Raw genomic sequence first — 23,738 nt, 5'->3', positions numbered from 1 at the left:
TTTAAAGGCAATTTTAAGAAAATAGTAATTAATATTGCTAGTTCATTTTACGTTTATTTTAAGTAGGTAAACAGAAGATCTAACAGATGAATACTAAATATTTTCACCACTGCTAAAGTAAATGTAGAAAATTGATATTTTAAGATATGAATGAGATTTTTTTAAAAAACATTTCAGAATTAACAACACTTAGTTTTTTTCTTAAACTTCAATCATATTTGGTATGTTTTATTTTACTTGCCTATATAATATTATACTGCCCATCTATTTTGTTTTCAGAACCTGCAGAAGTCAAGAACCTGATCACATTAAACATCACCACCAGATCTGTGTCTTTGAGTTGGGAACCACCTGAGGGAAACACAAGTTCTTATGTGATTCAAATCCAAGGAAACTCAACATTTAATAAAACTGTGACTTCAACTTATGTAACAGTTACAGATCTGACACCTGGGAATTATTACATATTCCTGGTCTCTACCCTTGTTGGGGAAGAGCAAGGGAAGTTTAGTGATGTATCTGCTTATACAAGTGAGTGCAAGAAATTTAATTATTTTTAATATTATTATTTTTTTAATTTCATGTTAATTCTTTTTATAAAAAAGTGGGAATAAGATTGGTTATGGCAGAAAGTGAATTCAATTTCCCAATCATAGAAAGTTACAAGAGAAGAAAGGGTTTTAAAATATGTGATACCAAATTTTCATTTTATTAAAAAGTTTTCAATTGACAAGCTTCATAACTAGTTGTTGAACTGCAATAGTTATTGCAACATACATTCTACATTAATTTAAGTAATCTCTGTTACGCTTCTCTTTTAGAGCCTGGAGTAGTCACGGACCTGTCTGTGCTCAGCATCACCAACAAATCTGTGTCTTTGAGCTGGAGGTCACCTGAGGGAAACTCAAGTTCGTATAGGATCCAAACCCTAGGAAATCCATCATTTAATATGACTGTGAATTCAACCTATGCTATAGTTGAAGGTCTTATACCTGGGAATTTTTATACATTCCTGGTCTCTGCCCTTATTGATGACGCTAATGTACAGCAGGGTGAGAGAAGTATCATATCTTCCTATACGGGTGAGTTTCTTTAAACAAAGACAATAACATATTTAAAAAATGATACTTGATATGCTTAAAGATCATTGCAAAGATAATCTCTCTTGACAAATTACTAAGGTAAATGAGATGAATTAAAGGGTCAGTAAAGTCAAAATTAAACGTATATGGATTGGATAGAGCATGGTATTTTAAATAACTTTCCAGTTTACTTCTATTACCAATTTTGCTTAGTTTCCTTGGTATCCTTTGTTAAAGAGTAATCATAGGTGATCCCAGGAGCGTGCACGTGTCTTTAGCCATCGGCAGCAGTGTTTGCAACTATGTTTATAGCAATGTTATACAAAGTTGCAAATACAGCTGCCATGTAATGCTACAGGCACTCTATGATAGCAGAGTTTGCAACTATATATATAACATTGTTTTAAGCATTTTTGCCTGATGGCTATGGACACATGCACGCTCCTGAACTCACCTATGATTACTCTTTAACAAAGGATACCAGTAGAATTAAGCAAAATTTATAATAGAAGTAAATTGGAAAGTTGTTTAAAATTGCATGCTCTGTCGAAGTCATGAAAGTTTAATTTTGACTTTACTGTTCCTTTAAGTGATAAATAACAAGTGAGAAAAGTAAATATAGGAAGTGAGGATTATGAAGTATAAAATGTGTTTGGTGTTTTTGATTTCTTAAAACATTGCACATTTACTAAATGCTTAAATTCAGCAGGTCAACTGTGTTCAATATATAGTGAAGGGCATCAATATAATCATTTATAGAATTATTTAATTCTTTTTTTTTCTTCAGAACTTGGTGAAGTAAATAATATGATCACATTCAATATCTCAACCAGTTCTGTGTCTCTAAGCTGGGACGCACCTGAGGGAAATGCAAGCTCTTACCTGATTCAAATAGATAATTCTTCTTTCACTGAGATTGTGACTTCAACTTCTGTCACAATTAAAAACTTGACTCCTGGGAACTATTACACATTCATGGTCACTTCCCTTTTTGGAGAAAATATTTTACAGGGGGGAAGAAATAACATATCTGCATATACAAGTGAGTATCATTAGATCAGGTTTAACTAGCCTAAGTCTTGATAGCCACTATTAGTCCCTCCAGTGCTTTTTATTTGACCTGCCCCACGCTTCCATGGATTGTATATTTGTTAATTGTGCATGGAAATACTTAAACTGCAGATAAATATCACTGACTGTGTACAACATATTAAATTATATTAAATAATTTTTCTCCTCTACATCTGCTTTTCCCCATTTATCCTCAAACCCCTGTAACTTTCCAATACAGTAAAGCTATGATCATATATTATGGTTGTCACTAGAATGCTGTGTGCTGTTGCTCCCCTTTTCCTCTACTTTAGGAGCTGTACAAAATATAGCCAAAAAAGCTACAAGGCCCCTGATACCTCCCACTGTAAATACTACTAACTGTTATAACAAGTGGGAGACTCAGCATAATTTAACCATAACACCTAGGATTCCATCGCCTCCCTATGCAAGTTAATCCTAACTGTAACCACCCCATGACAATTAACCCTCACTGTGACCCCAATACCAATTAACCTTAACCATGAGACACAATAAATTAAGCCTAAGCCTAAATAATTAAGCCAAACTAGACTCCCCAGAGTAATTTAAAATAATGTGGGACAGATAATAAATAGAGCGATATTTAAGGCTCCCATTCAAGTGATAACTTCCCTAGAAGTAAGTTTTTTGTGGGCGTCAGGTAGCGCTCATATTACAAGTTGTTTGCGTGCTAACCCAACGTGCTTAAAAAGCCGACGATAGCGCACGTTAAAGTATTCCCCGGCGAAGTCAATGGAGCAAACAAAGTGAAAAAAAAAAAAATAACACCTTAGTTGCACGCAAACACAATCGTATATTCTCGAGTGCGCTAACCCAACATGAAAATATGAATATTTCACATTCCAATGTTTTTCATATAGCAAATATATCTGATGGTGTTTTGGCACAATATATAAATATGTATGTATGTATGTATATATATATATATACACTGTATAATAATATAATATATATACAAAGAGCGTAGTGGAAACGGCACTCCTCAACAACTGCTAAATAAACAAACAATAGCAAGTGGTGAAGGATCCAAATGGATGGGTTCCGTATCCAGCAAAAACTTCACACAGCAGGCACAGCAGAAATATATAATCCGTTTAATGTGTAAATAACCAAACGTTTCAGCCCTCACATGGGCTTTTGCCAATGGTAAACCTAAGCCAGGACAGACATAACACATACTGCTACCCTCCACCTTTAAATACCAACCTCCCTTAAGTCATAGCCAATCAGGACGCCCGAGCGGTACACATCCACAAGTAACGAGCAACTGCAAACAGCTGTAGAGACAAGACACAACACCAGGGAACGGATCAGCCGGCTCAACCCCTAGCTTGTCATGCATAGACAAATGAGTCAAGCTCATTACTGTGAAAAGCAAGCACACATGTGAAATGTGGACGGTGCCACAAGCGGCTAATACTGACAGGGGCCAATATGACAGCAGCCATAAACACCAAAAACAATTAAAGTGTAAATAAAGAGAACATAGTTACAGGGGCTTAATTCAACATAATAATATAATTCTAGAAGTGTGGGTAGCACCCTCTATACTCATAGGTAGCAAGGTGACAGACCCACAAAGATTGATCTAACCCCAGCATATCAACAAACGATAGATGCAAGAACATAGTGTGTATAACATAATACATATCAACTATGCTAAGGGACCAATACCGGCCACATTATTAGCAGGGGAGTTAGAAAAGATACATCATATAACAAACAGACACGGATGAAAATCTTCATCTGGTCTTATAGCAGCAGCCAAAGTCAATGTTTGTGTTTAGTCCACGGGGGGTAACCGTGTCAAGGTTGAATATCCAACGTGCTTCCAGTTGTAGTAGTCTCTGTCCTCTGTCACCCCCCCTGTTAGAGCGGGGTACATGATCAATCAGGATGGTGCGAAGTGATGCAATTGAGTGTCCAGCATTGAGAAAATGACGTGCCACCGGCTGGTCCGAACGTCCTTTGTCAAGAGCCTGCCGTATAGCAGACTTATGGTTAGCAAATCTTTCCCTGAAGGATGTCACCGTCTTTCCAATATAATACATGGAGCACGGGCAGATAATGACGTAAATGACAAAGTCAGACGTACATGTGAGCCTGTGGTTAATCTTAAACCGCTTGTTGGTGTGCGGGTGTTGGAATGAATTCCCAATGATGAGGCTATTGCATGTCACACAGTTGCCACACCTATAACATCCCAGCTTACCCTTGGGTAGCCAACCTTGTCTTGCATAACAATGCACGGGATCATTCAGTACTAGCAAATCTCATAGATTGCTAGCCCTCTTGTACACCATCCGTGGTGTTGGTGCATCTGAAAATGGTAGGCTGGAATCCTTGGACAGCATCAGCCAATTTTTCTTGATGGTGGCACCCATTAGTTCAGACCCAGAAGTATAGGTGGTAAGGAAATTCAATCAATCACGGGTCTCAGTAGTAGGCTTCCTGGTGATCACAGCATCCTGTGTCCATTCGCTGGCTTTCTGACGTTGTTGTTCAATCAAAGACAATGGATACCCCCGTTTGAGAAATCTTTGGGACATCTCTTCAAGTTGTGATACTTTGCGTATGTCATCCATATTGTTGCGGACCACCCGCAGGAGCTGCGAGGAACTCACCCCATCTTTTTGGAACCTAGGATGAAAGCTGTTGTAATGGAGTGTAGAGTTCCTATCAGTCTCTTTCTTGTATAGGGTGATATGTAGTGTACTTATACCCTCCGTCTCAACTTTAAAAATCTTTAAGTCAAGGAAATGTATACAGTCAGTGCTTTGTTCCATTTTGAACCGAATAGTCGAGTGTATTGAGATCATTCATCCATTCAGTCAGAGAGACAGGAGTACTACTCTAAATCAAAAACACATCGTCTATGTACCGACGATAAAATTTGAGTGGCAACTGTTTCGAAAAAATATATTGTTCCTCATACATAGCCATGTAAATGTTGGCATAGGATGGGGCCATATTAGACCCCATCGCCGTACCCATGGTTTGAAGGTAGAAAGACTCTTCAAAATGAAAAAAGTTTTTTCCAAACAGAATTCTATAAGATGCAGTAGGAACTCAATAGGGGGGCCCACATAGTGGGTGTTGTTAATAAGGGCTTGTCTAATCATGGCTATCCCATGTGCATGGGGAATGACGTATACAAACTCACCACGTCCATGGTTACTAAAATGTCACTGGGGTTAATATCCTCAATATTTCTCAACAAGTTAATCAATTCAAATGAATTTTTAAGATGCGCTTGGGTATTCTGAACCACAGACTGTAAATAAAAATCTACAAATTCAGCCAGCGGATGTAATAATGACCCCCTTGCAGACATAATGGGTCTGCCAGGGGGTTTATCCAATGACTTGTGGATTTTGAGGAGCAAGTACAGAATCGGGCAAATCGGGTAATCCACAGTAAGGTAACCTAGTGCGTCCTCATCAATGACACTAGCTTGATAAGCCAAATTAAGAAATTCATCAATCTGTTTTTTGTACATTCTAGTGGGATTCATGTGAAGTTTACGGTAGGTAGTGGTATCAAGTAATTGTCTCATAGCCTCAGTTTTATATTGGGAGTAATCCAAAATTACGGTGGCTCCTTCCTTATCCGCAGGCCTAATCACTATGCCACTGTCAGTCGACAGAGACTTAATAGCAAGTCTTTCAGCTTTAGTAAGATTATCCCTATAACGTAGTAGGGACTGGTGTAGCTCTGAGATGGTAGAAGTACAAATGTGGTGGAATGTTTTAATAGATGAGTGTGTATTGGGAGGTTCAAAGGTGCTTGCAGCCTTAAAAGGTTTATGTGCATACTCACCTTTATCCTTAAAATTTTAAAGTTTAAGTTGTCTTTAAAAACATCCCATATCCACACACATATCAAATAGATCACACGTGGGGGTAGGTACAAAGAATAAGCCTTTGTTGAGTACACTGATATCGTCAGTAGTTAGAGGGCGTGAACTGAGGTTATACACTACAGTATTGTTTCGTTTTCTTTTGATTCTTTCTTTTGGTGGCCCCTCCCCCTCCTGAGGCGTCTGATTCTGGAGCCTGGGATAAAGGGGGCTTTTGAGAGGATCGAGTATTAACCCCACTAGCTATGGGGTTCTGTATGGTCTGAGTGTCCCCGTCAGAGGAGTCACCCCCACTACTATCAACCGTGGAGAAATTGACCCTTCTGGTCTTGTTAAATGGTTGTTTCCTTCGTCCTACCCAGGGATTATTATCTCTGCCAAAGAGCCAACTATACACTTTTTTATCCCTATAATCGTTCTCTACAGTTGTGAATTTTTTGTTTTTAAAAGCTAGCAGGTCATGTTTATATTTGTCAACTTGTGTACGTAATTTAGTGATCCAGTCAGAGGATGTATCTGTGGTCAGAATTGTCAAAAGTGTGTCCTTAACAGTTGCAATCTCTACTTTGACAGTCTGCTTAAGTCTAGATACTTCCTCTATAACAAGAAGCATCAGGTCATGTGAACACTTGCTAAGTATACCACACCACCTCCTGCAAAACTCAATATTGTTGCGGCCTAATGTGGGGATGTTTCTTACCCTAAAGCCCCTAAGAATAAATTTAAGCTTGTGATACTTGGATAAATACACCGCGTGTAGATGAAAATCTATCTCCTTTTTTTCAAGCTGATGCAGCACGTATACGTTGTGGTGAGACCCCCACTAATATCTATCATAAACTGTTACACCTTGAAAAAAAGGAGATAGATTTTAATCTACACGCAATGTATTTATACAAGTATCACAAGCTTAAATTTATTCCTAGGGGCTTTAGGGTAAGAAACATCCCCACATTAGGCCGCAACAATATTGAGTTTTGCAGGAGGTGGTGTGGTATACTTAGCAAGTGTTCACATGACCTGATGCTTCTTGTTATAGAGGAAGTATCTAGACTTAAGCAGACTGTTGGCAGAGATAATAATCCCTGGGTAGGACGAAGGAAATAAACATTTAACAAGACCAGAAGGGTCAATTTCTCCACGCTTGATAGTAGTGGGGGTGACTCCTCTGAAGGGGACACTCAGACCATACAGAACCCCATAGCTTGTGTGGTTAATACACGATCCTCTCAAAAGCCCCCTTTATCCCAGGCTCCAGAGGCAGACGCCTCAGGAGGGGGAGGGGCCACCAAAAGAAAGAATCAAAAGAAAACGAAACAATAGTGTATAACCTCAGTTAACGCCCTCTTACTACTGACGATATCAGTGTACTCAACAAAGGATTTATCCTTTGTACCTACCCCAAGTGTGATCTATTTGATATGTGTGTGGATATGGGACGTTTTCAAAGACAACTTAAACTTAGAGATTTTTTTAAGGATAAAGGTGAGTATGCACATAAAACGTTTAAGGCTGCAAGCACCTTTGAACCTCCCAATACACACTCATCTATTAAAACATTCCACCACATTTGTACTTCTACCATCTCAGAGATACACCAGTCCCTACAACGTTATAGGGATAATCTTACTAAAGCTGAAAGACTTGCTATTAAGTCTCTGTCGACTAACAGTGGCATAGTGATTAGGCCTGCAGATAAGGGAGAAGCCACCGTAATTTTGGATTACTCCCAATATAAAACTGAGGCTATAAGACAATTACTTGATACCACTACCTACCGTAAACTTCACATGAATCCCACTAGAATGTACAAAAAAGAGATTGATGAATTTCTTAATTTGGCTTATCAAGCTAGTGTCATTGATGAGGACGCACTAGGTTACCTTACTGTGGATTACCCGATTTGCCCGATTCTGTACTTGCTCCCCAAAATCCACAAGTCATTGGATAAACCCCCTGGCAGACCCATTGTGTCTGCAAGGGGGTCATTATTACAGCCGCTGGCTGAATATGTAGATTTTTATTTACAGCCTGTGGTTCAGAATACCCAAGCGCATCTTAAAGATTCATTTGAATAGATTAACTTGTTGAGAAATATTGAGGATATTAACCCCACTGACATTTTGTTAACCATGGACGTGGTGAGTTTGTATATGGTCATTCCCCATGCACATGGAATAGCCATGATTAGACAAGCCCTTATTAACAACACCCACTATGTGGGCCCCCCTATTGAGTTCCTACTACATCTTATAGAATTCTGTTTGGAAAAAAACTTTTTTCGTTTTGAAGAGTCTTTCTACCTTCAAACCATGGGTACGGCGATGGGGTCTAATATGGCCCCATCCTACGCCAACATTTACATGGCTATGTATGAGCAACAATATATTTTTTCGAAACAGTTGCCACTCAAATTTTATCGTCGGTACATAGACGATGTGTTTTTGATTTGGAGTGTTACTCCTGTCTCTCTGACTGAATGGGTGAATGATCTCAATACACTCCACTCGACTATTCGGTTCAAAATGGAACAAAGCACTGACTGTATACATTTCCTTGACTTAGAGATTTTTAAAGTTGAGACGGAGGGTATAAGTACACTACATACCACCCTATACAAGAAAGAGACTGATAGGAACTCTACACTCCATTACAACAGCTTTCATCCTAGGTTCCAAAAAGATGGGGTGAGTTCCTCGCAGCTCCTGCGGTAGGTACGCAACAATACGGATGACATACGCAAAGTATCACAACTTGAATAGATGTCCCAAAGATTTCTCAAACGGGGGTATCCATTGTCTTTGATTGAACAATAACGTCAGAAAGCCAGCGAATGGACACAGGATGCTGTGATCGCCAGGAAGCCTACTACTGAGACCCGTGATTTATTGAATTTCCTTACCACCTATACTCCTGGGTCTGACCTAATGGGTGCCACCATCAAGAAAAATTGGCTGATGCTGTCCAAGGATTCCAGCCTACCATTTTCAGATGCACCAAGACCACGGATGGTTTACAAGAGGGCTAGCAATCTACGAGATTTGCTAGTACTGAATGATCCCGTGCATTGTTATGCAAGACAAGGTTGGCTACCCAAGGGTAAGCCGGGATGTTATAGGTGTGGCAACTGTGTGACATGCAATAGCCTCATCATTGGGAAATCATTCCAACACCCGCACACCAACAAGCGGTTTAAGATTAACCACAGGCTCACCTGTACGTCTGACTTTGTCATTTACGCCATTATCTGCCCGTGCTCCATGTATTATATTGGCAAGACGGTGACATCCTTCAGGGAAAGATTTGCTAACCATAAGTCTGCTATACGGCAGGCTCTTGACAAAGGACGTTCGGACCAGCCGGTGGCACATCATTTTCTCAATGCTGGACACTCAATTGCATCACTTGCACCATCCTGATTGATCATGTACCCCGCTCTAACAGGGGGGTGACAGAGGACAGAGACTACTACAACTGGAAGCACGTTGGATATTCAACCTTGACATGGTTACCCCCCGTGGACTAAACACAAACATTGACTTTGGCTGCTGCTATAAGACCAGATGAAGATTTTTATCCGTGTCTGTTTGTTATATGATGTATCTTTCTAACTCCCCTGCTAATAATGTGGCCGGTATTGGTCCCTTAGCATAGTTGATATGTATTATGTTATACACACTATGTTCTTTCATCTATCGTTTGTTGATATGCTAGGGTTAGATCAATCTTTGTGGGTCTGTCACCTTGATACCTATGAGTATAGAGGGTGCTACCCACACTTCTAGATTTATATTATTATGTTGAATTAAGCCCCTGTAACCAGTGTTCCCCTGTAAGGACAGTTTTGTGTGCAGCCCAGCAGTGAAACAGTTAACAAGAGAACCATACCTTGCCATCTGCATTGTGTAGTGTTTGCTAATTGCAGGGTGTGGTTACCTAATTAACTGTTTCACTGCTGGGCCGCACACAAAACTGGCCTTAGAGGGAACACTGCCTGTAACTATGTTCTCTTTATTTACACTTTAATTGTTTTGGGTGTTTATGGCTGCTGTCATATTGGCCCCTGTCAGTATTAGCCGCTTGTGGCACCACCCACATTTCACATGTGTGCTTGCTTTACACAGTAATGAGCTTTGCTTATTTGTGTATGCATGACAAGCTAGGGGTTGAGCCGGCTGATCCATTCCCAGGTGTTGTGTCTTGTCTCTACAGCTGTTTGCAGTTGCTCGTTACTTGTGGGTGTGTACCGCTCAGGCGTCCTGATTGGCTATGACTTAAGGGAGGTTGGTATTTAAAGGTGGAGGGTAGCAGTATGTGTTTTGTCTGTCCTGGCTTAGGTTTGCCATTGACAAAAGCCCATGTGAGGGCTGAAACGTTTGGTTATTTACACATTAAACGGATTATATATTCCTGCTGTGCCTGCTGTGTGAAGTTTTTGCTGGATACGGAACCCATCCGTTTGGATCCTTCACCACTTGCTATTATATATATATATATTTATAAATACATGATTATATATTGGTATATATATATATATATATATATATATACATACAGATAAATATATAGGAATATCTTTTTAAAAAATACATAGAACATATTCTGCTATGTAAGAATATATTTTATATAAACAGCACCAGCTTAAAGAGATACAAGCTCCCAAAATGAGATCCCTATGAGCTCAAAAGAAGAATGGTCAAGATATTTGAGGAGGGAGCGCCAACAGGCTAAAGTATCAGAGACACATATATTCCACTAAAGAAGTAGATAAAATATAATTAACATTTTAATAATAAATAATGTCGGGTACCCTATATATAAAGCTAAAATATGGTTAAAAACAACAAGAATAAGTAGCCCTCTATGTTATAGGGGCACAAATCAGTAAATATAAATAATATAAAAAGTCCCAAGATATATAAATAGTCCCAAATGTCCAAATGATTAAAGTGTCCTTAAACAATGTCCAAACAGTAGTACCCTGTGTTAGATGTATCCAAATTAGTGAAGTATGCAAATTAGTGAAGTATCCAAGTAATATCCTATTGAGGATTAAAAAGGTAATGAGAAAAGAGTGAAAAAATATAAAATATATAAAAAATAAAAAAAATAAAAAAATATAAAAATATAAAAAATAAAAAATAATATAAAAAATATATAAAAAATAACCGTATTTTAGCTTTATATATAGGGTACCCAACATTATTTATTATTAAAATGTTATATATTTTTAATCTACTTTTTTAGTGGAATATATGTGTCTCTGATATTCTGCTATGTGCAGAACATTGGAATGTGAAATATTTACAGTAAATACACAGTATAACACTTTATTTGATATGAATATTGCATAAATATGCATTTACATGTTTTCATCTTGACTGAAAATGACTCCAATGCACTTATATATACAGTATGTCTACAGTTGTGTACATATGAATTTATGTGTTTATATGTGTATATATGTCTGTAATCACATATATACACATATAAATACATAAATAAATATGTACACATATATAAACATATACTGTATGTGTATATATTTGTATACATATATATATATATATATATATATACATATTTAGATATGTTTATGTATGTATCTCTATGTTAAAACCCTTTGCATGCCTTTTTTTTCCTAACACCTAAGACCTTATCTTTGAGCCCTTATAACTTTTTTGTGCAATTTTTAAAAAAATCATTTTTATCAGATAGTGTTATTATGAGTGCAACTGTACTTTGTAATGTATTTTTGATGTGTTTTGTGACACCTTTTTGTTTTGCGAAACAAGTAAAAGAACAATTATTAAACAGCGCTTACTTCGAAACAGGAAACAAATCTTTATCACTATTACTGGTCAAATAACTCTAAACTGCACACAAAATGTGTCTGGTTTCACAACTACTTAAATACACAGTCTAAAATTGATTATGCATTTGTCCCACAATAAAATACAATAGGTAAAACATAAAAACATTAAAAGTTAATACAAATACAAATCTAAAAAATAACGTTAAATTTGATAAAATGGATTGGTTGTAAAACATAAATGTAATTCATACAATTAATGAAAAGCAGTCCTTCCAAAAATGTCTAGGTGTACTCGGATGAATCAGAATGGTCCAAAAACCTGGTGCAGCTGTTTACCGGGGGTTTCCTTCTTGCTGCCCGGAGTAGGGTAGAATCCAGAAATCTATGAAAAAACAGAGCGCAACCAGATTCAAGTGCAGATATTAGGAAAGAAACACACCACGCTACTAAGTTGCACTTACAATGTTACCAATTTTATTATGCACTGTAACATATCCCAATAGTTGAAATGAATGTATGAAATACACAGTCCATAAAAAAACATCTCTCCTTCCTCAAAGTCAGTCTCTATATATGGCACTCACTGCAAGCATGTTAACATCCCTTGAAGACTTCCGTGTCTGCAGCTTGAATCACGATTGTTGTACTGGGAAAGGAGGTACACAGTATAGCTGCTGTAAGTTCCTACAGATCCTTCGGTAGCTCAATCTTAGCCTCAACGCGTTTCTACCACCTACGAGCAGTCTTTCTCAAGAGGTAGTATGTCCATAATCAGGATGATGTTCCTTATATAACTGACAAACTCTTCTTATAGGTCAACAATAATTATCATGGTTCATTCTGTTCCAATTGCACCTTTATCAATAAATAACTCAAACACAACTTAAAAACAATCTATATTTCATATACTGTACCAATTTAAAAATATTGGTTAAAAAAGACATAAAAAGACATAAAAAAGACATCTGAAAAAATACAAATGAATAATAAATGCTAAACATAAAGAATAAAAGCGAAATATATGTGCAATACTTCATTATGTCATATAATCATGACTTATAGAACCACTTAAAAACACATCAATTTAAAATTTAAAATAAGCTTAAAATAATCAATTATACATAATAATACTACATGCTAACCATGTACACAACACATTCTGCAATACATTATGCCCTAATCAAAATAAATAACCAATAAATAACCAGCTGAAATGACACATATTCTGGGTAATATACTGTCTTTAAATAGCACATTACGAAAACATATTTAGTTGCATAACTAACTGTCACTGAGGCCCCTTCTAAATTAACAAAACAATTTTACATGAAGGCAGCCAGATCTAAGTCCACATTGAGACCCCCTGGGCACAGACAATTGAGTTTCTGCGTCCAGTAGGTCTACTGTTTGCGGATAGCAAGCAATCTATTTTGTCTGTTGGGAAGGATCCAATTAATAACTTGGTGCAACTTAGTAGCGTGGTGTGTTTCTTTCCTAATATCTGCACTTGAATCTGGTTGCACTCTTTTTATAGATTTCTTGTTTTGCGAAACAGTTAACCAGAGCTCTAAGGCTGCGCTACCCCGACGAGAGTTAAAGGGATATTAAACCCAAATTTTTTATTTCATGTTTCAGAGAGAGCATGCAATTTTAAGCAACTTTATAATTTATTATCAATTTGTCTTCATTTTCTTGGTATCTTTATTTAAAAAAGCAGGAATGTAAGGTTAGGAGTCGGCCCATTTTTTGTTCAGCACCCTGGGTAGCGCTTGCTGATTGATGGCTACATTGGAATCTTTATTTAAAAAGCAGGAATGTAAGTTTAGGAGAGCTTACATTCCTGCTTTTCAAAATAAAGATTCCAAGATATCTAAGACAAATTGATAATACGAGTAAATTAGAAAGTTGCTTAAAATAGCATACTCTATCTAAATTATGAAATAAAAAATGTGGGTTTCATATCTCTTTTACTTCAATTGCGCTCAACCGATCGAGTTTACTTTCAACTTGTAATACAAACGAAAAACCTGATTCACGCAAACACCCATGATAAACCCCTTTTCGCTTGTGCGTAACTGTAAGCGCTCCACAAGTAATCTGGCCTTATATAGGGCGTATTTACATAATACGAAACCTTATTTTACTAGTGTGTACAAAATATATCTGTAAAGTAATATTAGAAACATCCATGAGCTCATGTAATTTTTTTTCCTCTTTCTTTTAGATCCTGGGAAATTAAAAAACTTAAGCACACTGAACATCACCACAAGTTCTGTGTTGCTGAGCTGGGAACCACCAGAGGGGAATGCACATTATTATGTTATTCAAATCCAGGCTAATTCATCATTCAGCAAAACTGTGAATTCAACCTCTGTTACAATAAAAGATTTGATACCTGGAAATTATTTCATATTTATAGTCTCTGCTATCGTTGGTGAGAACGTACAGGGAGAGAGCAGTAGTATATCTCTCTATACAAGTAAGTAACATTGAAAAGTGACAATTAATGAGACACTCTTGCAGATTAGCATAGCTGTAAGAGCTGACAAGACAATATCACCTGAACATCTCTATGCAAAAAAGAAAGATATTTTCCTCAACAAGTATTCACACGTCACTGTAAAGAGACTTTAAGCAGCCAATCAGAATGCTAGTCCCAGGACTTGCAAAGGAATGTGCATCTTACTTGTGCAGGCACAGTGATATTATTTTCCTATTCAGTTTAAGGAAGTAAACTATTAAGTCTCATGAGATTTCAATGAAATCTCAAGAGATCACAGTAAAAACAAAGAATGGCCTCAGCACAACTGATGCTGATTGGCTATTGTTGTTGTTTTTTTTAACTTGCAGCTGCATAGCATCTAAAGTATAACAGATCACTTACTGTGGTGAGCTGAAGAAATTCTGAGGTAAAATATCTTCCCTTTTTACATATGAGATGTTCAGGTAATATTTTCATGTCAGCTTTTTACAATTATGCTGCATCACTTTCAAGTGATTTAGCATATAAGTATTATGTCCCATTAAACATGTGCACTGAACATACACCAATGGCTGAATATACTCTAAGTTCTTACCAGAAGGTATGCAATAAGTACCAATACTGAATTTATAAAAAAAAAATGTATAGCAACCTTTAAATTCTTGGTATTTTAATGCCTGTTATAATTAGACTCAACAGTAATACATTTTAACAAGAAATAGATAAAGTGTTTTTCTTTTGTAAGATAAACATTACTTGGAGAACCTCTTTATTGTTTCATTATGGTATTAAATTAGTTTATAAGAGAAATAAAATAATTTATTCCCACTTTCATTGATTCTAGAATGTAATTCCACCTTTAAAAAACTTTTAATGGGACATTAAACCCATTTTTTTCTTTCTTCTTTCATGATTCAGATTTAGCATGCATGTTTAAGTAACTTTCCATTATCTAATTTGTTTAATTTTATTGGTATCATTTGTTGAAAAGCAAACCTAAGTAGGCTCAAGGAGCTGCTGATAGGTGGCTGCACATATATAACTCTTGTCATTGTCTCGCTCACTACATTCAGCTAGTTCCCAGTAGTGCCTTTGTGCTCATTCAACAAAGGGTACCAAGAGAACAAAGACAATTAGAAGAAGTAATTTCATATAAGTTGTTTAAGTTAAAATTGTATGCTCCAACTGAAGCATTAAAGAAAATGTGCGGTTTGATGTTCCTTTAACCTCTTGTAAGTAGGGATGGGCAAATGTGTAAATTTCCGAATTCGAATGTTAGAACGAATGTTATTACCGAAATTTGAATTATAAATCCGAATGTTGATAAGAACAAATATTCTTAAAAATTCTATAATCGAATGCTATTTACAGTTTTCGAATGTCACTTTCAGATTTGAATGTTTATAATTATATCGAATGTCCACATTCGAAATTTTGAATTTAACATTCTATTTAACAAATACTATTCAGAAGTTCAATAGATCATGTGGTAGGGAGGGAATCTAGTAAATTGATATATAATAGATACAAATATATCATTTTGAATGTTTCTACTATATAGAATATTGCATAATTCGAATATTACATTTAAAGAAAGCATTAGAAATACTATTACAAAAATATAAATTCAAACTTTTTGAATTCGAATATTGCATAATTCGAATATTATATTTAAAGAAAACATTAGAAATACTATTACAAATATAAATTCAAATTTTTCTAAACAAATATTTTAGAATGTAATCGTAAAATTCGAAATCGAACATTCGAAAATCGAATGTTAGAATGTTATGTAGACATTCGAAATTCAATTTGAACGAATGTGTTAAAATTCGTTTTATTTTTCGAATGTTGCGAAACATTCGCCCATCCCTACTTGTAAGTAGTGAATTTAAAGATTTCCATTTCAATTTTGATATAAGTGCAATATTAGTCTTCATTTTATATATTATTCAATACTTTAACAAATTATTAAATTGTTTAATATTATTTAAATCTGAATTTTAGTACTTTAATTATATTTAATACATATATTTATATTATATGTTATAATTGTCTATACAATATAATGCTGCTTTCTGTTTTAGAACCAGGTAAAATCCAGGACCTGATAACATTCAACATAACAACAACAACTGTGTCTCTAAGCTGGAAAGCTCCTGAGGGAAACACAAGTTCTTATTTGATCCAAATCCAGGGAAATTTAACATTTAATAAAACTGTAACTTCTGCTCCTGTTACAATTGAAGATCTGATGCCTGGAAATGATTACACATTCCTGGTCTCTGCTCTTGTTGATGATGCTAATGTTCAGGGGGAGAGCAGTGATGTATCAACCTATACAAGTGAGTGTCTTAAATGAGAGTCAATGTCAGCTTTACTTTAAAGAGACAATAAAGACTAAGGCCTTAGATTACAAGTAGAGCGCAATCGTTTGCGCCATAGTGACAGGGGTATATCACAAAGGTTTGCGCTCATCAGGCTTACCGCTCGTATTACAAGTTGAAAGTAAACATGATCGCATGAGCACATTAGTGATTCACACTAGAATCATTACCGCAATTTCAGGCCTCTGGTTAACTGTTTTTTGCAAAAGTAAAAAACACTTTAAAAATAAATTACAAAGTACAGTTACACTTATAATAACACTACCTTATAAAAATAATTAAAAAAATATTGCGCACAAAAGTTATAAGGGCTCAAAGTTATGAGATCTCGGATGTAAGAGAGAAAAAAAGCCGCCAAAGGGCTTTAACATTGACATACACACATATACATCTCTAATTATGTATATGTATGTGTATATATATATATATATATATCTATATATATGTGTGTACATTTGTATTTACAGACATATATACACATAAATATATACATTTTCAGACATATATACATATAAATATATACATTTACAGACATATATACACATAAATATATACATTTACAGACATATATACATATAAATATATACATTTACAGACATATATACACATAAATATATACATTTACAGACATATATATATATAAGTGCGTTCAAGCCTTTTGCGGTTAAGTAGATGAGAACATGTAAAAACATATTTATGCTAATTAATTAATTAATTTTTAATAAAGTTTTTAACTATGGGGCCTATTTATCAACCTCTAAAGACCACTGCTCTATAACCTGTCCGCCTGCTCTGAGGTGGCGGACAGACATCGCCGGAAATCAACCCGATCGAATACGATTGGGTTGATTGACACCCCCTGCTAGCGGCGATTGGCCGCGAATCTGCAGGGGGCGGTATTGCTGGTGCAATGATAAATGCTGAGAGCGTATGCTGTCGGCATTTATCGATGTGCAGCAGACATGATCCGCAATATCGGATCATGTCCGCTCACATCATGATAAATAGGCCCCTATGTATTTACTGTAAATATTTCACATTCCAATGTTTCACATTCCAATATTAATTTTTAATAACGTTTTTAACTATGTATTTGCTGTAAATATTTCACATTCCAATGTTTCACATTCCAATGTTCTGAATATGTTCTTTGTATTTTTAAATAAATATTCCTATATATATCTGTAAATATCTTTACCTATATATAATCATCTATCTATCTATCTATCTATCTATCTATCTATCTATCTATCTATCTATCTATCTATCTATCTATCTCTCTCTCTCTCTCTCTCTCTCTCTCTCTCTCTCTCTCTCTCTCTCTATATATATATATATATATATATATATTTGTTAAAAAAACCCATCATATATATGTACAGTAGAAATATTTACATTGGAATATGAAATAGTCTTTTTTTTATGTCGGGTTAGTGCTAATGAGAATATGTGATGGTGTTTTTTTCTCTGTTGACTTCTAAGGGGGATTACGTGAACTCACGCAATATTCTAAGTTTGGATTTTTATGCTAGTCGGGTTACCACTAGAGCAAGAAAAGTTTACTTTCAGCTAGTAATACAAGCGCAACCCAACTAGAGCAAAAATCTTAATTCTAGCGGAGTTATCGCTCTAGCGGAAACGCAAAATACCCTACACTGGTAATCTAGCCCTAAATAAATGCTAGATAAAATGATGCAGAATAGATATAACAAGCAGATGTATTTTTTAAAGTTTCATTAGTTTAAATATTGACAAAATAAGAGAAAATTTTTAGTGTCTATAAAGCAATAGGAGCTGCCATGTTGTAACTTAGGTTACCTTCTCTGCTTTGGCCAATTAGGGACAATTATAAATAGATCACTAGTGTTTGCAACCAAAGACTGGGTGGAATATAACAGTGTTCTAACTTCCATTTCTAACAGGAACTGAACAGCTCACAATTTCAGAATGGACTTACAGGAATAGGGAACAAAATACATAATTAAAGTGTATTGCAGAGTTTATATATATATATATATATATATATATATATATATATATATATATATATATATATATATATATATGATTTATCATTTATATTACCATCTCAAAGTGTTTAATTTCCTTTTAATGTTTGCTATTATTGCAGATAACAGAAAGGGAAAAAAAATGCTTTGCCATGCACTGTTTTAATTATATCTCCATTGTTTTAAACAATGTTGTAAGATAATTCCTATATAATATAATATGACAAATAAAACAAAGCAAAATAAACATGCTGGAGCAGAATACTACCCAATAATCTTCTCTTGTATCCATCCCTGATGGCTAAAGACATTATTAAAACTTAAAGGGAAGGTCAATTTTTGATGAATCGGTGCCCGGTTTTTAATAAACCTATTAAAAACAAGGGCACTTAAATTCATCAAAATTGACATTTCACTGGTTTTCTTCCAATACTTACCTTTAAATCCTGACAGCCGCTCTAGCGCTTCCTCCGCCCATTGCAAGCCCTCTTCGCGAGTCCAAAATGACGAATCCGGCTTCCTCCAAGCACCGCGTTGCCTCAGGCATGATTCCCCCGGGGGGGGGGAGCTGTGATTTGAGGAAGCCGGATTCAACATTTCTAATGTATAAGGAGGCTTCAGACAGCCGGGGGGAATCACTGGAGTGGCTGTGAAGATTAAAAGGTAAGAAAAAGAGTGAAATTTCAATTTTGATGAATTAAAGTGCCCTTGTTTTTAATAGGAATATTAAAAACCGGGCACGATTCATCGAAATTGACCTTCACTTTAATGGCAAATAATCCTAAAACAGTGCAATTGGGAGCGCTTCTACAAGACAGAAAAGAATAAAACTATTCTCTGAAATGTGTAATATTAAATATTATTTATGTCTGAAAGATCTCACTGAGCAGACAGTAACAAGTATTAAATAAAAGATCTTAAAAGTAAAAAATATACATATTTACCAATATGTACTCATGGAAAGTAATTGAAACAAACATATAGGTAATTTATTTTTTATTATAATATATGTTAACTTAACAGGGACTTTTATCGCGAATATAAAATGTTAGCAACATATAATATTCCTTCCAGAATAAATTTAAGGAAATCTTGTTACATGCATCATCTTAATTATCTCCTTTATTACTATTTATTATCAAATGCGTTTATTTTAGCATTTAAAAAAAATATGTATTTTAAAAGTTAGGGAAATATAACTCACCTTAAATTACTCTTAACCTCATATAAATTCTGAATGCATTTAAGGATCTAAATTTATTTGTAACTTAACTCAGTATAAGTCTCCCTTTTAAAGATTTGTTTCATTGTCAAATGTATTGATATGTATTTATTGTGATATATGTGATCATAATGATATCAATAATGTGAATAATAGGATATTAAAGCCTAAAAGTATTACTGTACCTTTTCATTGCATATGTTATTAATAATCATAAACATGCCCAAATTTAAACTCGTTTCTCGCAATCCTCATCTGAAATTATAGGTGTTTTCAAACCTACCATGAGGGTAACTTGCATTCTGTGTTGCCGTAGTTTCGGGTAGATAGCCAGATTCCAGCGCATGTGCTATTCCACTGTATCCCTAGTGCATGCACTAGTGCCTTGGACAGTTCTGGCAACATGCTTTAACGATGGTGGTGTGCATGCATAAGGCGGAAGTTTAAACTGCGCATGCGTTTGTGCATTCAGATTATTCATTTAAATATGTAAATGAGAGGGTTATTAATGGACTTTGGGAAAGTATGGGGGATGTCTGATGTTACTCCATCGAGCAGATTTATAAATATATATACAGTATATATATATATATATATATATATATATATATATATATATATATATATATATATATATATATATATATATATATATATATATATATATATATATATATATATGTTAGAAGCTTCAACATTTTTTAAAAAAGTAAGTAGGATTTTGTTGTAATGAAAAATTCTTTCAATCTGAGTATTTGAATGCTCCATCTTTAAAAATACTTTAAAATTTAAGTATTTGCTTTAGCTCTGTTTACCTGCATTTGAAGGTCATTTGCAGTTTATTAATATTTACTTACAATAAAAGTGAAAACTATTGGAGTATAGTTTTATTTAAAGGGACAGTCTAAACCAGAATTGTTATTGTTTAAAAAGATAGATAATCCCTTTATTACCCATTCCCCAGTTTTGCATAACCAACACAGTTATATTAATATAAGTTTTACCTGTGTGATTACCTTGTATCTAAGCATCTTCCGACTGCCCCCTTATCTCAGTGCTTTTGACAGACATGCAGTTTAGCCAATCAGTGCAGACTCCTAAATAACTCCACGGGAGTGAGCACAATGTTATCTATATGGCACACACAAACTAGTATTGTCTAACTGTGAAAAACTGTTAAAATGCTCTGAGCTAAGAGGCGGTTTTCAACAGCTTAGAAATCAGTTTGTGCCCTAGGTTTAGTTTTTCAAAAATACCACCAAGGGAACAAAGCAAATTTGATGATAAAAGTAAATTGAAAAGTTGTTTAAAATTGCATGCCCTATCTGTATCATGAAAGTTAATTTTGACTTTACTCTCCCTTTAAAATATTATTTTATGTAAAACAAGTGTAAAGATCAAGATGTGACAGGTTTTTGTTTTATTTACATTGTCTATAACATATTATGTTTCTATTCTGTTTTAGGTAAAAAGAGTGTAAACAGTAAGATATGACAAATGTTTTAGGTTTATTAACCTTTTCTATAACATATTCTGCTCATGTTCTATTTTAGATCCAGGTGTAATCAAGAACCTGATCAAATTCAACATTACCACCAGATCTGTATCTCTGAGCTGGGAGCCACCTACAGGAAACACAAGTTCTTATCTGATCCAAATCCAGGAAAATTCAACATTTAGTAAAATTGTCACTTCAGCTTCTGTTACCATTGAAGATCTGACACCTGGGAATTATTATACATTCCTGGTCTCTGCTCTTGTTGGTGACAGTAACATACAAGGAGAGAGCAGTGCTATATCAACATACACAAGTGAGTAGCTTCGGAAAGAAAGCATTTTATTTAAAGCACAGTCTACTTCAAAAACGTTATTGTCTAGAATGATAGCTAACGCCTTTACAACCCATTCTCCAGCTTTGTACAACCAACATTGTTCTATTAATTTACTTTAAAACCTTTAAACCTCTAAATCTCTGCCTGTTTCTAATCTGTTTCTAATCCCCTTTGTTGGCAATGCAGTGCAGGAAATGTTCAGTATGATACAAGTAAAACAAAGCATGTGAATGTTATTTCAGATTCTAGTGGCATCAAACTTTTGCAGTCTAGAATGCTCATTGTCATTTATTGGGTAGTTGAAATGAAAAGCACAGGCTTTCTCTCTTAAAAGATGAAAGTGATCATTTGCACAAACAATCTGATAAAAAAATAACCTGTTTAGTTTGTTAGATCATTTTTTTAAATAATTCTGCACTCATTCTATGCATTTAATTTATGCAAAGGGATTGAACACATGGGCACATTAATAAAAAAACAATGCTCAGATCAGGACTCTATTATAGAAATATATTTTTTTTTAAGAATGGATAAATTTCCGAGAAAATGCAAAATAGTGTGGGTAGCCACAAGGACATTAGAAAAATAATATATAATTTTGGTTAGAAACATTAGTAAGAGATGATATAATCAACCTCTAATTGATTTTAAAGAGAAGCGCCTTCATTGGTATTGACTAATTAAAAGTCAACCCACTATGTGAACTACTGAAATTGTAGGCACTCTGCATTAAAGGGACAGTCTACACCAGAATTTTTGTTGTTTAAAAAGCAAGATAATCCCTTTATTACCCATTCCCTAGTTTTTCATAACCAACACAGTTATATAAATACACTTTTTACCTCTGTGATTACATTGTATCTAAGCCTCTGCAAACTGCCCCCTTATTTCCGTTCTTTTGACAGACATGCATTTTAGCCAATCAGTGCTAGTTCCTAGGAACTCCACATGCGTGAGCACAGTGTTATCTATATGACACACATGAACTAACACCCTCTATTGGTGAAAAACTTTTAAAATGCCCTGAGAAAAGAGGCGGCCTTCAAGAGCTTAGAAATTAGCATATGAACCTCCTAGGTTTAACTTTCAACTAAGAATACCAAGAGAACAAAGCAAAATTGATGATAAAAGTAAATTGGAAAATTGTTTAAAATTACATTCTAAATCATGAAAGTTTATTTTGGACTATACTGTCCCTGTAAATATAATGGCATATCCCAAACGGAAAGCAATACAATGAAAATCCTTAAAGGGACATTCTAGTCAAAATTAAACTTTCATGATTCAGATAGGGCATGCAATTTTAAACAACTTTCCAATTTACTTCTATTATCTAATTTGCTCAATTCTTTAGATATCCTTTGTTGAAGAAATAGCAATGCACATGTGTGAGCCAATCACACAAGGCCTCTAGGTGCAGCAACCAATCAGCAGCTACTGAGCATATCTAGATATGCTTTTCAGCAAGTGATATCAAGAGAATGAAGCAAATTAGATAATAGAAGTAAATTAGAAAGTTGTTTAAAATGGCATGCTCTTTCTAAATCACGAAAGAAAAAAATGGCTTTCATGTCCCTTTAAACTGCAAAAAAAGGACACAAAATTGTACTAATATAAACTCATCTTAAATTGGGTCTTGCAAGCCCATTGTATGCACCCAAAACCAATTATATATATTAACTGTAAAAGAATAGTCTAACAAAGAACCGTATAATTGAATGATTGAGTGCACCTCACAGCACTTTAGCCAGTCAGCATCTCAAATGCCCCATAATTCTCCAATTACAAGTTGATTCTTTATATGAAGTAGAGGGTGAGCATGCTGGATACATGACTCATGACTATGAGTTATTAACGTTTAGGGATTGATCTGTTAGATGCTATTTACTCAAAGCTATTTCACTCCATAGGTTTTTTTAGTTCGAGTTTTATTTGGGGGGTTGGTTGTGTGGGTGGTG

General features: G+C 35.0%; 1 protein-coding gene across 1 annotated transcript in view; it reads left to right on the top strand.

The window, feature by feature from the left end:
* Nucleotides 1–23,738, top strand: part of LOC128656400 (titin-like) — a 491,015-nt gene that overhangs the window by 94,318 nt on the left and 372,959 nt on the right. Inside the window, exons 14-19 of the mRNA XM_053710280.1 lie at nucleotides 280–531; nucleotides 822–1,082; nucleotides 1,870–2,124; nucleotides 14,073–14,327; nucleotides 16,418–16,675; nucleotides 21,502–21,759. Of these exons, the coding sequence (XP_053566255.1) occupies nucleotides 280–531; nucleotides 822–1,082; nucleotides 1,870–2,124; nucleotides 14,073–14,327; nucleotides 16,418–16,675; nucleotides 21,502–21,759 (1,539 nt within the window). The remainder of the gene's footprint in view (nucleotides 1–279; nucleotides 532–821; nucleotides 1,083–1,869; nucleotides 2,125–14,072; nucleotides 14,328–16,417; nucleotides 16,676–21,501; nucleotides 21,760–23,738) is intronic.

Source organism: Bombina bombina, chromosome 4, assembly GCF_027579735.1.
Source record: "Bombina bombina isolate aBomBom1 chromosome 4, aBomBom1.pri, whole genome shotgun sequence".
Taxonomy (NCBI): domain Eukaryota; kingdom Metazoa; phylum Chordata; class Amphibia; order Anura; family Bombinatoridae; genus Bombina; species Bombina bombina.
This window is presented reverse-complemented; position numbering and strand designations above follow the sequence as displayed.